This window comes from Filicampus tigris, chromosome 2 (genome assembly GCF_054856515.1).
Source record: "Filicampus tigris isolate MCC_2025a chromosome 2, RoL_Ftig_1.0, whole genome shotgun sequence".
Classification (NCBI taxonomy): domain Eukaryota; kingdom Metazoa; phylum Chordata; class Actinopteri; order Syngnathiformes; family Syngnathidae; genus Filicampus; species Filicampus tigris.
Genome location: NC_141218.1, coordinates 13,359,390 through 13,374,300, shown reverse-complemented (window position 1 = coordinate 13,374,300; position 14,911 = coordinate 13,359,390). Strand labels below are relative to the sequence as shown.

At 39.2% G+C, this 14,911-nt stretch overlaps 1 protein-coding gene and 1 long non-coding RNA gene across 4 annotated transcripts in view; both read left to right on the top strand.

Annotated features, from left to right (window-relative positions):
- The first annotated feature begins 1,325 nt into the window (after positions 1-1,325).
- Positions 1,326-9,785, top strand: qdpra (quinoid dihydropteridine reductase a). The gene is made up of 7 exons (XM_086016686.1): positions 1,326-1,701; positions 1,839-1,931; positions 2,664-2,760; positions 3,309-3,449; positions 5,165-5,273; positions 7,152-7,235; positions 9,424-9,785. The coding sequence occupies exons 1-7, from the start codon at positions 1,618-1,620 to the stop codon at positions 9,524-9,526; spliced, it is 711 nt and encodes a 236-aa protein (XP_085872812.1). The 5' UTR covers positions 1,326-1,617; the 3' UTR covers positions 9,527-9,785.
- Positions 9,786-10,731: 946 nt separating this feature from the next.
- The window catches only part of LOC147151441 (uncharacterized), a 6,115-nt gene continuing 1,935 nt past the window's right edge, over positions 10,732-14,911 (top strand). For all 3 annotated transcript variants that reach the window (XR_015085680.1, XR_015085679.1, XR_015085678.1), the window contains exons 1-3: positions 10,732-11,313; positions 12,059-12,083; positions 14,151-14,309. This is a non-coding gene — a long non-coding RNA (uncharacterized LOC147151441). The remainder of the gene's footprint in view (positions 11,314-12,058; positions 12,084-14,150; positions 14,310-14,911) is intronic.

Below are 14,911 nucleotides of genomic sequence, written 5' to 3'. Positions count from 1 at the left end.
TGTATTGATGCACATCTATACAGAAGAGGGAAGGTCAAACATTTGTTGGAAAGTTGTAGTTTACTTTACTTTATTACACAACACTAAGTGACCTTTTTTAGTTTATCTTGCACTCAGCAAATACTCTATATATTAAAAAAAACATTTTAACAAACTAAAACTAACACTACAACTTAATGAAAATTAAGCTTTTTTTTTTAAATACAAACTAATAAAAACTAAGAAACTTGCTTGCTAAAAAGTAATTAAAACATTTTTTCAAGTGTAACTGAAATGAAAATTAAATATAATGAAAAACCCAAAACTATTAATCCTTGCTCCAATGATGATTGGTTGCTCCACAATCTTGTGTGCGTTAACGACAATCGGTCATTGCAATATTGTGTTCTTAAACCACCATTCACATTCTAGTTGAATTAAACATGTGGTTGCTCTGCAGTGATGCTTGCAAAACGAAAATTATCATTTTGGTAGAATCTCACACGTTTGCTCCATAACGTTGTATGCTTTTAACAGCAGGAAATCTTCTCCAGTTCTTTCCTTTCTGCATTCACAGCAGTGTGCATATGCATGTGTCATAGAGCAAAATGTGATATACATCAAAGTCTTGCGCATACAAATTTGTGTATTATTCATGAATGTGTGGCATGTAACATAGACACAGTGCAGATAATGACAACAATGATATTGCTCTCTGCCTTGTCATCAGCATCTCACCAGCACTGTGCAGTGCCTGCTGAATGTAAATGAGATTGTTGGCACAAACAAACCACACAAGCTCCCCCAAAAATACGGACCCCTAAATATCAAAATAATTTTGATTGTTTCATTGAAGTAGGACTTTTCGCTCGGATAAATCATAATTCTTCTCTGGTTGCCCCTTGATGATTAGTCGTAATACAAAACACACTTCTTAAAATTTTATGTGGGGGTACACACGTTTAATTTTCCGGGATTGAACCAATTGTAAAGAGGAATAAAATTGAGAATTACGACGTGTCGCCAAACGCATCATCAGTCTCTGGTTGAGCGGATTCTTTGATCGACGTAGAATATCTCACAATCAAGATTAGCTAGCTGAATTGCTACTTTGAACCACTCAAGTAAACGATAACGATTCTTCTCTAATCATCGCCTAATGACTAATCTTGTGCTCTTTTCAGTTTTGTGGTACTCGTATAAGATGAGTAAGAAAAGGTGGGTTTCGGTGTGTCCGTGAACGCACCCATCAATTCCATTCCACTAACTGTTGTTCGGGAAACATGTTACTTAAAGTCCTTTTAGCAAGGTGGGATGTCTAAACTACTACTTAATTCTGAATTGTTACTCGGTACGACATAAGTAAATGATACAATTTCTTCCATCACTTGACGACTAAGCTTGATACAAAACAGCTATTTTCTGTTTTGTACATGCATACACGATACTGTAAATCGTAAAGCGGACGGTGAATACGAAATGGAAAATGACAGTGTAACGTGAACGCATCCTCAACTCCACTCGACCAACCTGTTGCTCGCCAAAGGAGCCGCCTCCTTTCCTCCTTCTGCTTTGCACCCTCGCCGGCTGTTTGCCCCTTCCTCGGCTCACTCCCTGGCTGCTCCTCCCGGCGGATGCATGGCTGCTAACAAAGTGATCGTTTACGGCGGAAGAGGCGCGCTGGGCTCCAAGTGTGTCCAGCATTTCAAATCCAAAGGATGGGTAAGTGGACGCGTGCTAGCCAAACAAGCTAACTCGGTGGCTAAATTATAGCGAGCCACTGGTTCAATTAGTGGTCTTACCTCCGTGGAGTTAGAATAAATATGGATTAAAGCGTTTTTACTGTTCTAATTTACAAGTGGGTTGCCAATATCGACATGGCTGCTAACGAGGAGGCTAACGAGAACATCCTTGTCAAGTTGACGGACTCCTTCTGCGAACAGGCTGGCCAGGTGGGTGACGACAGATAGCGGGCAGACGATTCATTCAGATTACACTTAACTTTATAAACTTGTGATACTACTACAACGCAGTGCTATTACATTGCCAATATATGGTAAAACACATTTGGTTTGTTTGGTAGAGTTTCCTTACAATCAGCAGCGTCTGTTTCTTCACCGGTGTTGCATTCAGGTCACCGACTGCATCGTTTGTTTTCACCGGTGTTGCGTTCAGGTCACCGGCTGCAGGGCTTGTTTTCACTGGTGTTGCGTTCATGATCACGGATGTTTCTGTGTCGGCTGGTGTTGCGTTTTAGTAACGTTTTTCATTATCCTGGGGATGCTCAGGCGGGGAACAAAAGGCTGCTTTCTTTTTAAATGTCAAGTGGATGTAAAACCTTCTTCGAACAGTGCTTGTTCCTACTACTAACTAATAATTCTCTATAAAACGATAGCACAAGTAATTATTTTTGATCAATTACTGATAATATACGGATGTACATTTTATAACAAGCCAATTATTGGTACATTTAAATAAATAAGACTGAATCCACTGCGTTGAATTTTTTTCAAAGATCCTTTGTGATTAAGATGCCTTGTGACCATAGACATCAGCTGATACAGATTATCTAAAACGTTCGTTACTAAAAGACCCCCTACCCCCAGCCCTAGAGTGCATGATATGTTTTTTATGTTTTAACAGATTTATAAAAAATGTTTTTTATCACTATTACAAATCCATAGGTCACATCAGATGTGGCCCAACTACTTGGGGAGCAGAAGGTAGATGCCATTTTGTGCGTGGCCGGCGGATGGGCGGGAGGAAACTGTAGTTCCAAAGGTAAGAGGTCAACATGTCTTGCTTTGCACAAGCAAAACTGAAACCAAATAAAATCTGGTTTATAAATTTAATGAGTTTTTGGACATGTTAAAGCAGACACATGACATGTTCCCCCCAATTAAAAATGGATCCCACTTATCTTAATTAAACGTTTTTGATGGGTTTACGTCAATAATTTTATCACATTTGATGGGTGAGCAAGCATTACGGTGAACCAACTATTTCTATGCATGAATTTTTAAAATGTATATTTCCATTATGCGTCGCCTTTATAACCCCAAAAAGGAGCATAAAGGGGCAGAATGGATATTTAAGATGCATTTCTTCATGACAAATGGTAGATCATCAAATTTTGATGCCATTCTCCACCCATATTAGCTGGCTGTACTAAAAAGCTTGGGAGTTAAGCATCACCCATCTGTCTAGGATTCCTTCCAATTGTGACTTATTTGGCCAAATTCTCTCGGAGGACTTCTGCAAAGTATGAGCCCAAGGTATTCACCTCAAAATGGTTACTCTATATCAAATTGTGTGATTTTGCTCTTCAGACATGTACAAGAACACAGATCTAATGTGGAAACAGAGCGTGTGGACCTCCACCATCTCCAGCCACCTGGCGGCCATGCACCTAAAGCCAGGAGGTCTGTTGACTTTGGCGGGGGCCAAAGCCGCTCTGTCGGGGACCGGAGGTGAGGTTCACTCTTTTATGTTTGTGTGTGTTTACCATTCTCTTCCACGTGAGCCCATTGATCTGTGTGTAGTCCGGTTTGCCAATACAGATGATGTGTGTAATAGAAAGCACCGTAGGGAATCGACTTTCTTATCGGAAGATCTGCCGATAAAATGCATCTGAGCAAGAGGGAAAAATGGACAATTCTGTGCCTTGTAAACAAAAAGTCAATGCTCTGATAGGCCTGTTTGTCCATCAGCCAGCACGATGACCTGGCCGCGACCCAATCGCCTTGTTTCGATCACTGGCAAAGCGAGGCTGAGTCAATATTTAGACAGTAGCTCGCTGGAGTTCATGTGGGGGGACTCTGCTGCAAATCTTTTGATGTTTAAAAAAAATATATTGAAGAATTGAAAAAATAGCATTAAAAATCATTCTCTGTCCACATGTGTGGTTTGAAGCCCTTAATGTTCTTAGTCAATCATAAGTCAGAAGAAATTCATTTCAGGAAAAGGCACAGTGATAGAAAAAAAACAAATCACCTTGACTAACACTGAACGGTAGTTACTCTGAATCTAATAACTATAAATGTCATAAAATAAAAAATACACAGCTATAAAACTAAAACAATGCAATTAATATAGTATTGAACACAATAGAGCATTGAAGTCAATAAGTCAATATTATTATAATAATACAATTAGAATGTAAATATAAAACTCGATACAAAAAAGTGCATGTAATAAAATATTAAAAACGTAGATATAAAATATTTAAACTAAAATTGAAATACTTTAATAAAACTGATACAAAATATATATATATATATATATATATATATATAATATATATATATATATATATATAATAAACATATATTTATTCCTGAAGTATGATACAAAATGAATAAAATATAACAACATAAAGTAAACCAAATACAGTATAACTATAAAATGAAACTAAAAAAAATATATATATATTATAATATATAAGAATAAGGAGGAGAAACAGAAAAACTAATATGCCAAACATATAAAATAAAGTGGATTTGTCCTTATGTTAAAAATGAAACATACCGTAATAAGTGATTAAATAATTATATCAATCAAGTTTTTAAAATGATCTATATTCACTGGCCTTGGTCATTTTGTTGACGTAAATTAATCGACCTGTACCGTCTGCAGTTGAATAGACACTCGCCCAGCCTCGATTACATTTGCGCAGCATCTGAAAATGATGAGTGTTTTTAAAAATATGTGCAGTATTTTGTTTTCTTATACTTTTATTGACGTTGCTAAGGCAGCTCACTTGTAGTGTTATTTACACATTGGACACCATTAGGCTATTGGCCATTAAAACCGATTGTGCTGTAAAAACAAATGTGCTCATTAGCTCATCGTCAATTGTGCAAGGGGATCGAACCTGCGCCCTGTCTGATAGCAGAGGTCCGCGCCCCCAGGCTGACCTCAACTTCCCATTCATTCTAGCTTGGACTTTTAATTCTTAATGTTTGTGACAAACTTGAAAGAGAACTCCCCTCGCTCCCATTGGTCCGTTCTTTATTGGCTTGCCACCAGACTGCGCCAAGCGGGAATTCTTGGAATTCTTTGGAAAGCCACTTTACATGGGTGAGGAGGGGGTTGTTGTTTAGTGTATCCAGATGCTGGAGCTTCAAAACATTCTCGTCCAACTACTCTTGTCCCTCCCCCACCTATTTCCTTCGTGGACCCAAAGGCATGATGGGCTACGGGATGGCCAAGGCCGCTGTGCACCAGTTGTGTCGGAGTCTGGCAGGCAAAAACAGCGGGATGCCTTCCGGGGCCGCCACGGTGGCCATCTTGCCGTAAGTCCTCAATTGCTTTGTTTCCCAGGTTGTCGTGCCAACTTTGTGTTCTCCATTTAATTAGAATTGACTTGCCAAATAGTGGCCGTTCCCCTCATAGATGCTGGACCCCCCGAAATAGAGTTTGCTGTGGAGCACTCTTCAACTCTGTTGTTAAGCTAAAAAAGCAGCACCTACCAATGCATGAAAACACACCCTTAGATGAATTAAAGTTGAACTTTTTTAAATTTTGTTTTGAACTTTCAGTCGGAGGAAATTGTAATATACTGCTAACAATGTTCAGTGTTATTCCCAAATAATCTTAAATGAAGGCCTCTCCCTCAGTAGATATAGAAATGAATAAACGCAAATGAAACAAAAATAAAACAACAAGGAAAAAAAGATGATGAATTCACATTAATTAAAAAAAAGTAAAGTAAGTAAAAATGCAAAAATGTTATTCCAAAAAATAAATAAATATGAAATATTCAAAATGTCTTGAAAATGTATTAATGAAAAATAATTCAAATGTATTTTTATGGCATTAAATGAACAAGCATTTTTTTTTTACATGGGCTAAGAGACACTGCTATGCTTTTATTAGCCACGTTCTACATGCGTCACAGACGGATAGATAAGCAGCGAAGAATAGATAAGCAGCAGACAATCATCATAAATTAGAATGCAAATGGCAGATCTCTGGTGGGTCTGTTTTTAGCTGAATGGCGTCCTTTTGCACAATCGTCATGGTAATCTAGAATGTTCTTTTGTTTTGGGCTACATTGTGTCTTCCATTTGCCTCTGCCCTTCCCAGCAACTGCAGCAGCAGCAGCAGCAGCATTCTGAAGGGAAGCTGTCACATCTGTTTTGCATTAGCCCAATGACTTGCATTTCTGCCGCTTTTCACCCCCCACGCACCAACTTTCGGCCACGTGACTAATGTTGCCTGGCATCATAAAGCAAGCATGTGACTCTTTTTGTGGCATCTTTTTGTTTTGCCTCTTTGGCCACAACATTAGGCACACCTGCACAATGCAATCCCACTTTTGTCTTTACAAAGATGACACACTCACTTTTGATTGACTGAGAGGCAGGGCTGAGCATTTATGGACAAAGTAATAACGAGTATTTTCATTGATAATGAAATCACGATTAATAAAACCGGTTAACGCCTCACACCGTTGTCGCAAGTAACATAGTGCATTCAGAGTACTTTCCCCATGTCGGGCACTCGATTGTGCATTTTGACTGGTCAAAATACAGTCCACACACATTTTGACTTTGCACAGTAAAAACTTAAGCAAAAGTATGTATTTGGTCATAAGAGTCTACACATCCGAGTTAAAAAAATAAGATAAATTATTTCAAAACTTTTTCCACCATTGTGAGCTACAGTAGAACCTGCACCACTCATTTAAATTTATTTTTATTTTTTTTTTTTTCAAATCATTATGCATACTGTCTTTATAATTGAGGATGTTGGCTATGTTCAGAATTAATACAAAATGAATTCACATTTAAAGTCATGTTAAATGGGAGTCAGCACACTCCTGGCACCAGTTACGGTGCTTCTAAAACAGTAAACCCAAATAAAATTCAGCTATTCTACTGGTTGTTTATTTTAAGATAAATTATAAGGTTAAAAAATCATGTTAATTTGTTTTGCTTTCAATTCAGCATTTTTGTTGAATTAAAAACATTAAAAAATCTTTTTTTAACTGTATTCACGTCTCAGATTATTTTTTTAACAAACCATTTTATTCCTATCGCTTTTGTATGTTTTAGTACTCTTCGTATTCGACTACGTATGTTTGCTCACAATGATGATTGTTATGAGTCACGGCCAGATGCTTCTACTGCTGCTTGCCCTGATTGTCACCTGTCTCCCTTTCACAACAGGGTTACCTTGGATACGCCGATGAACAGGAAGTTCATGCCAGATGCAGATTTCGGCACGTGGACGCCTCTGGAATATGTCGCAGAGTGAGTATGAGTTTATTACATTACCACAACCATCTACCTACCACTCATTATAATTACCTACAATTAGTGGTGGGCGATATGGGCCCAAAAAAAAAAAAAAAATTCTCTATTTTTTCAAAAAACTCTAACGATAATTTGACGATATTCTACAAAAAATGTTTTAAACCTGCACTTGTTTCACAGACCAATTGTGGATAGACAGCGTTTGTGAACACCATCTCTTTTAAATTGCTAAATACAGCTTCTGCACAACATAATGATATTTTACGACAATATTTAACAAAAAAAGAACAAAAAATGATGTATAGAGTTACATTGATTTTTGGGAATATTTATGTCATTTAAATGTCTGTGCTGTTATTCCATAATGATGTGACATTTTGAGCTGCAGTAAGTACTGGTGTACCACTGCCAACTATTAGAGCAATAAGAATGAGAAAAAGGTGTCAACTACAGCAATCAGAATGAGAAAAAATGTATTTGATATGTGACGTGTGACGAAGTGTCACCCAGCGAGAGAAAAAAAAAGACGTCGTCATGACAACACCCATTTCTCATACATTGGCCAACGTATTCAGAATAAAGATGAATAACAAAACTGCACTTTACCGAAAAGTGCATTTTCCCACTCATTCATCGCTGTGATATGTAGACTTGTGACTTTATTCATGTTTGGGTGTATGCTGGCGTCACACTAATAAACCGTCGTAGTTTGTGCAACATGTCTGGGACATACAGGCTAGTTATGAATATGGACTACAAGCGTGTAAATAGAATGTTAACCGATCATCCAGGATGTCACGTTTGCCTTGCTCCCTTAAGTACTGAGTGTGTGTGTGCTTGAGTGGGTGCGTGCGTTTATATTTGTTGGTTCAACTCGGCGACTGTTTTCTTGGAGTGTGTGTTTAACCTTTTGGTTAGCGTGCTTGCGCAGTCGCCAAGTTATCCTCGTAATCCTTATGGCTCGTGGTGCAACAGAATCGCTCTTCACGGTGACTATTTTAGCACATCTAGCAATGTTATTCCCACCAACGTCAGACTTGTCAACTCCAAATCATTTACAGACTACGGACAACGTGGACCCGCGCCTCGCTCTGAATCCCCGCTCGACACTCCTCCATGAAATGAGGAGGAAACAGCTCCGCTGTAGTCGGACAGTGTCACGTGACCGGGCACTGCCTGCTGATTCGTCGAATGATTATCACTTCCTCCTCCTCTGCCGTCAATGCGCACTGATTTTTCAGCATTGCCTCCAATTTAGCGGCCGTTGGCTGACTCGCTTCAAGGCAGTATTAATACTCGATAATGTAAAATTACACATCGTGTAGGCAAGATTGACAATGATATCGATAACGATATATATCGCCCACCTCTACCTACAATCCGTTAGTTAAGGTACAGTAATAGTCTTACTTGTATGAGTATTGAGGCAGTTGAAATATGATTTCAAATAATCCATCCGCCCATTATCTGAACCGCTTTATCCAAGACGCAATTAAGGTTTTATATTGACAAGAGTCTAGTTATTTTACTTGATTTTAGTTTCTTTTTTAATACATTATTTCCTGGGGAGCTGTTTTGAAATGAGAACAAATGCAGAAGCCTTCAACAGATCCTGGATGTGTGAGAAAAAAACCCCACCAGATTACCAGGGGGATTAGATTGAGATTAGATGAGGGTCCGAGGGATGTGTATATAGAAAAGAATACACCCGGCGGGGGAAATGAAAAGCGATGGCGATCGTTTCAATCAGTGTTCTTTTTTATTAACGTGATGACCTTGCGCGTGATGAGCGTGCGTCATAATTCCTGGCGCGGTGCGTGTGTCAGCACTGAAAGAGTTTGTATTAAACCTGCTGTCATGTTCGTTTCTCAAGAGCAGCAATAATGTCCATGGGTCAGTTTCACTCGGGTTTGTTTCGAATCCAAAAGTGTCAAAAATGAAAAGAAATGTACATAAACATTGGTTATATCATATGTCATTATTAGTACTGTATTGTAATGTAAGTTGAGTCTGAAATGATTTTCAAATGTGTTGTAATCATAGTTTGTGGTATATTTATTTATTGTTTCACAAGCCCACCGGTGTCCGCACACGTATGTGGAAGTTACACTGTGATACAGAATCTACATATGAAGGTGTTTGCAGCCATGTTTTAAGCTCCCCTCACGTCCTTCCCCTGATTCAGAACGTTCTTCAACTGGGCCACGGGCACCGACAGGCCGGCGTCGGGCAGCCTGATGCAGCTGCTCACCTCCGGCGGGAAAACTCAGTCTGTGGCGGCGCCGTAGAGGACGGACAGACAGACCGCAGTGGCAGCATTGTCGTCGAGGGGAGAATAGAAGATAAGGACGGAGAGGAGATAGAGAGGAGGATCAGGAGGTGATGAGTTTGAAGGCAAGAGAGGGGAGAAAAAAAAGGAGAGGGTAAAGAGTTCAGTGTTACATGGATAACAGCGCCATCTAGTTGTGGATGTCACTATTGCCATGGCTGATTGTCAACAACATGATTAAAAACTATCATAATAAAAGTACCGATGTGATGTCCAAAGGTGGGTCTTATTGGTGTGAAAACAAGTGATGGGCTAAAATAGGTACACAATCTGAGAGCTGGTAGTAAAAGTAATAGCGCACACTAATGAGTGCCATCAATTTATTTTATTATTATGGTTATAGTTTGGATGCACTGCATCATCAGCACATGGAAAGATGTCGCTAATCTTTTGACCCTCACAGGTTGATACAAGAGGAAACCAAAACATTAGATATAACAAATACAACTATCATAGATAATGCTAGTGCATATTTTAATCAAGTAAATTAAATATGACTAAAATTTGCTCTCTGGTTGTCAATCAAAGCTGAGCATTCTTATAATTTTTTATGTTTTTATTATTAATACATCACAATGAAAGCTGTTTCTAATATTTTGACGTGAGGTAACCATATTGAGTTAATGCTATAATTCTATAGAAATAAAGCGAAGACATCAAACCCTAATCAATCATGATACCAAAAAATAATTTTTCAGCTCCTTTTTAAAGTATATATATATATATATATACATACATATATATATACATATATATATATACATATATATATACATATATATATACACATATATATATGTATATATATATACACACACTCACACAAGAAATTGTGATTGAAAAATGCAAAATTATTTCCAAAGCAAAACGTTTGGTACAACTCTTATCGTTACTGGTGTACCCAATGAAGCGTTCTTCGGGTGTCTGCAGTGTAGTAAATATAATATTTGTGTTTTCTTGACAGGAAAAAGCACGTAGCATGCTGTATATTTACCTCCACCAGATGGCAGTGTTTAACAAGAGTCACGCCTATATGCACGTCTGTATGTGCTGGGGCATAAAAAATAATTTACGCACTGCTCTTAGCTCGCCTCCCTCTCACCTTGGCGAATGCAAATGCGCGCTTGCATCCATTCCATGACCAATAGATTATTTCAGCGGGCCTGTTTTCAGTTGTGTGCACAACAGCAGCTCGTATATTCAGCAGCAGCAGCAGCAGCAGTGTGGAGGCGAGTGCTCATAAACAGGCGGAGTGTTAAACTCTCGCTGTTTCTCGGATACGGCGTGCTGCCGTGGGAGCGCACGCGTGGCTGTTGACAAGCTCGCCGCGATAAATCACCGCCGCAGAGGATTAATAGGAAGAAGCAAAAGCGGGGCCCGGTTCCCTGGAGGAGCCGATATGTATTTATTCGAGGTGGCGGGATCATTCAGAGGCGTGAGCGCCGCCTCCCATGATGCCTTGCCGCTGCACCCAGTGAGTCAGTTCTGGCTGTACGTCACTGACACGGAATGGTGGGGCGATGAAGTTGACCCTGGGATTTTATGTCTCATTATCAGAAGCACCACGGAGCCTGTGTGTAAGCGGATGGTGTGCACTCTTAAAACTGCTGCATTAAAAGTAACCCAAATTGGATAAAATACTGTAACTAACCCAGATCTGGGTCTAAAAAGGGACCAAGCCAATGCTGAGTTAGTTGTACCCCACTGTGTTGGATTGACGATTTGACCCAGCACGTGAGGCAAAGGGTAAATATCACACATCCTGATGAGTTAAGGAAACCAAGAAATGGGTTGCCAGGTTTCTATGGTCAAAATGAATGCTAGTTTTATTGCTAACATTTTCTCACTGTCACGGGTTGCCTCGGAAAATCACTCACATGATAAGCTTGGCACAGTCTCTACACCAGTTGACCTTCCTAATGTAAGCCACCTATTTTCCATGCGGGCTGTATGCCCTGACTAGATTTGAACCCTGTATCCAAAGTAAGTGGTGTTAGCCACTGAGCCATCCAGCCGCCATCAGCATTTTCTAAGAATGTTACATTCAATTTATTTCACCATCAGCACACAAACCGGCTTTAGCTTTTCAACCCACCCAAATACAATCTCCAACCCAATTTGCTTGGTCAAAATAATTAAACAAACTTTGGGTAAATGTTGCCCAATCGGATCAAATTTCACAGCTAAGGTTAGGAAACCAACCCAGCATTTTTTATAACTATGTGTGAAAATCACGACAGAACGTAAACTGTCTTTATATCTCTGATGCTCTTGCAGAAGACAGAAAATTCCAAGGTCAGGCCATAAGTCATTAAATAACAAACAAACAAGCAAACATACCGGTAATAGAACAGCTAAACTTTATTTACTGGTAGTCAGAGGCACTTAAAACATTAGCAGGTGTGTGCTGACTCCCTTTTAACATGAGTGTCAATGTGGTTGTTTTTTCATTCCCCTACCTAAAGATTATTATTTTTTTGTTGTTTTACAGCTCAAAGGTCACAAAGTTGGAAAAGGTTGGTAAACATTTACATTGGTCTGATTTTTGTTTTTGTTTTTTTTTGTATCACTTTTTGTAACTTTTTGTATATCTTATTCCTCAGACTGGAGGTAAAGACGGGCACAAATGGCCTTAAAATAATTCCTTTTCTTTTTTTTCCTTTTTCAAATTTCCACTTGTAATTGCATTTCCCTCTTTTCAATAAAGAGAAAAAGCAAATGAGAATAACAATGCTCAAAATTTGGAGAAAGAGAAAGTCACCTTTTGCTTATAGGTAACACTTTCACAGTTTTAATTTTTAAATAGAATTATAAAGTTAGGTCATGACTGTTAATAATAGAACACATCATGTGATCTGTGTTCTTTTTTATGTTTCATTCTTGTCCCGGTGAAATCATCCACAAAGTCAAAAAGAAACATCAACATGGGAAAATATGAACGTGACCATTTTCATTCAGGTGCTTCCATGAAAGCATATATGGGAGATTGCGTTTCACACTTAGCGTTATTGGCGGTGGGGGGTCGAGGCTCTCGGATTCGGGTGGTCCACTCGTGATTCATTGTGCGCGTCCACCCTGTGCGCAACCGCCCCCACCTCCCCTCGCAAACAAATATCACTGCCCCCCAGACCTTTGTTGAGGTGAATTTGTTGATTAAAACCTCACATTGTGTGTGTGCATGTATGGGGGTGAAGGTGCCTATGTGTGAATACACCTGGCACGGAGTGCACTGTTGTTCCAATGTGTGCAATGTTTCATAGTTATCAGCACTGAGAATTACAATGCTACGATATCCAAACTATCATCACATAATGTGAACATTTAAAAAATTACCAAAATTGGACATGCGTGTTTTCACAGGACAACGACGAAATGCAATTCAATGTTTTCATTGGACACACCATATGCAGGGTGGAAGTAGAATCCAGTCAGTGTGGCAAGACTGGAGGTGTTGGCTAAATACGGCCCTCAAAAAGCATAAACAAGTTCTCAGAAAACCTACGATTAAGAATTTGCTAACTTGCATGAAGCTGCAAACCGTAAATAGAAATGGATGTCATGGAAGGATACCAAAGTTTGCAAGAACACGCGGATGTCTCATAGCATTACTGGCAAATTATTTTGAGGACAGACAAAACCAAATTTGAGTTGTTTGCAATGAACACATTCAGTAAGGCTCATCCAAACTGTATAGTGGAGGTTACGTTGTTTGTTGGGATTGTTTTGTTTCCTCAGGACCTGGACACATTGCTGTCATTGATGTTAAAATGAAATGGCTAAATAAAAACTCACATTGTGGAAACGTACTGGAATTTTAAAATTAGAATACACAGTGGACATACTCATTTTTTTCCCTGTAGTTTTATTGATTTTACTTTCTTTTGTCCCATTCTCCCCTGCATGTTCAGTATTTATCAGTATTTTTGAACAATTTATAGAGTTAAATGTTTTTTTTTTTTTTTTCAAACCAAACAATTTTTTCGCTGACAAGTGGATTGGGGGCGGCATAGCTCAGTGGTAGAGTGGTCATCTCCCAACCCAGAGGCTGTGGGTTTAATCCCTGACCATTGTGACCATGTCGAAGTATCCTTTGAGCAAGATACTGAACCGCAAATGTGCAGGGGTCCACTGCATTTTTTCCGCTATCCGTCCACTGTTTAAGTTGAAAAACATACACATACACACACACAACTTCTTTGTACTTACTATTATTCAACATCAACAGAGACTGTTGTCTCGAGGCACCTTTGCAGAAAACAAAAGGTTTGACATTTTCCTGCATACTTCGAATGGGATCATCATCAAATCATCAGATTTGTCTTTTGTTTGTGGCCTTTAAATGGTTACATCCCCCAAAATGTAAGGAATGTTTAATATGCATGTTTCTGGCTAAAGTTGTTTTAAAAGATTGAGTCATATAAAAGTGACAAATTATTAATACGTTGTTGTTCAGGACAATTGCGTGAGTGTATTTGAAGGACTTCTTCAAGGTAAAGAGCACAACGGTAATTTGCGTGTTTTATGTGTGCCCATTTGTGCAAAATCACTGCATGTTTTGTATGTTTGAATGTGTGTGTGACAAGGAGGTGCCCTGCATGTGGAAGCCATCGAGGTGCGCATGGAAGGTGAGGCCAGATGGTAGCGGTTATCCCTGGACGGCGGCGCTTTGCGTGTAACCCGAGCTTGCAGGGGAAGGACCTCGCTGCCTCCCGAGGACCAGACGCCACATGTGTTGCGTGAGAGTAAGTCACCCCACCCCCCGCCAAAAAAAAAAAAAAAGCCCAGGAACCCCCACCCTCCTCTTGGCTTCCTGGCAGCCCTGTAGTCGTCGTCGTCTTCTGTGTTGTTTTTCTTTTTGGCTAACAGAAGGTAGAAGTGTGTCAGAGGTGTGCTTTCTGCAGTCAGGTCAACATATCTCAATCAAAGACAACTTTTAAAGATTTTGTAAACATATTCAGGAACAAATGCAGTGGTACCCTGTGATCAGTGTTGCCACAGTTACCTTCAAAAGTTAATCTTCTGATTACGTGACTGTTAAACAGGAAGTCAACTCAAAAATGATCATTACGATAATATGTTGTATGCACCCCCACTAGTCTAAACACGGTATTCTGATAGTTGTCTGACTTTTGTCATGTGATGTTCACAAGCTGAGACTTGATTGGTCGTTACCTGAGCCCCGAGCAACTGTGATGTCATTTTCAGTTGACAGCAAGTGGCAAAATGGCCGCCCCCTTAGATGGATATAAATGGGCAGATTTTCCTGCTTAATGAATTTTAATATTTTAAAATTAATATTTTTAAAATATTAATTTTGATATTTTAAAATTACTTACGTTCATAA

Coding starts and splice junctions, on each gene's coding strand:
- qdpra (XM_086016686.1), top strand. CDS start 1,618: ATGGCTGCTAACAAAGTGATCGTTTACGGCGGAAGAGGCGCGCTGGGC. Junction 1,702..1,838: donor ATTTCAAATCCAAAGGATGG/GTAAGTGGACGC, acceptor CTAATTTACAAG/TGGGTTGCCAATATCGACAT. Junction 3,450..5,164: donor CGCTCTGTCGGGGACCGGAG/GTGAGGTTCACT, acceptor GTGGACCCAAAG/GCATGATGGGCTACGGGATG.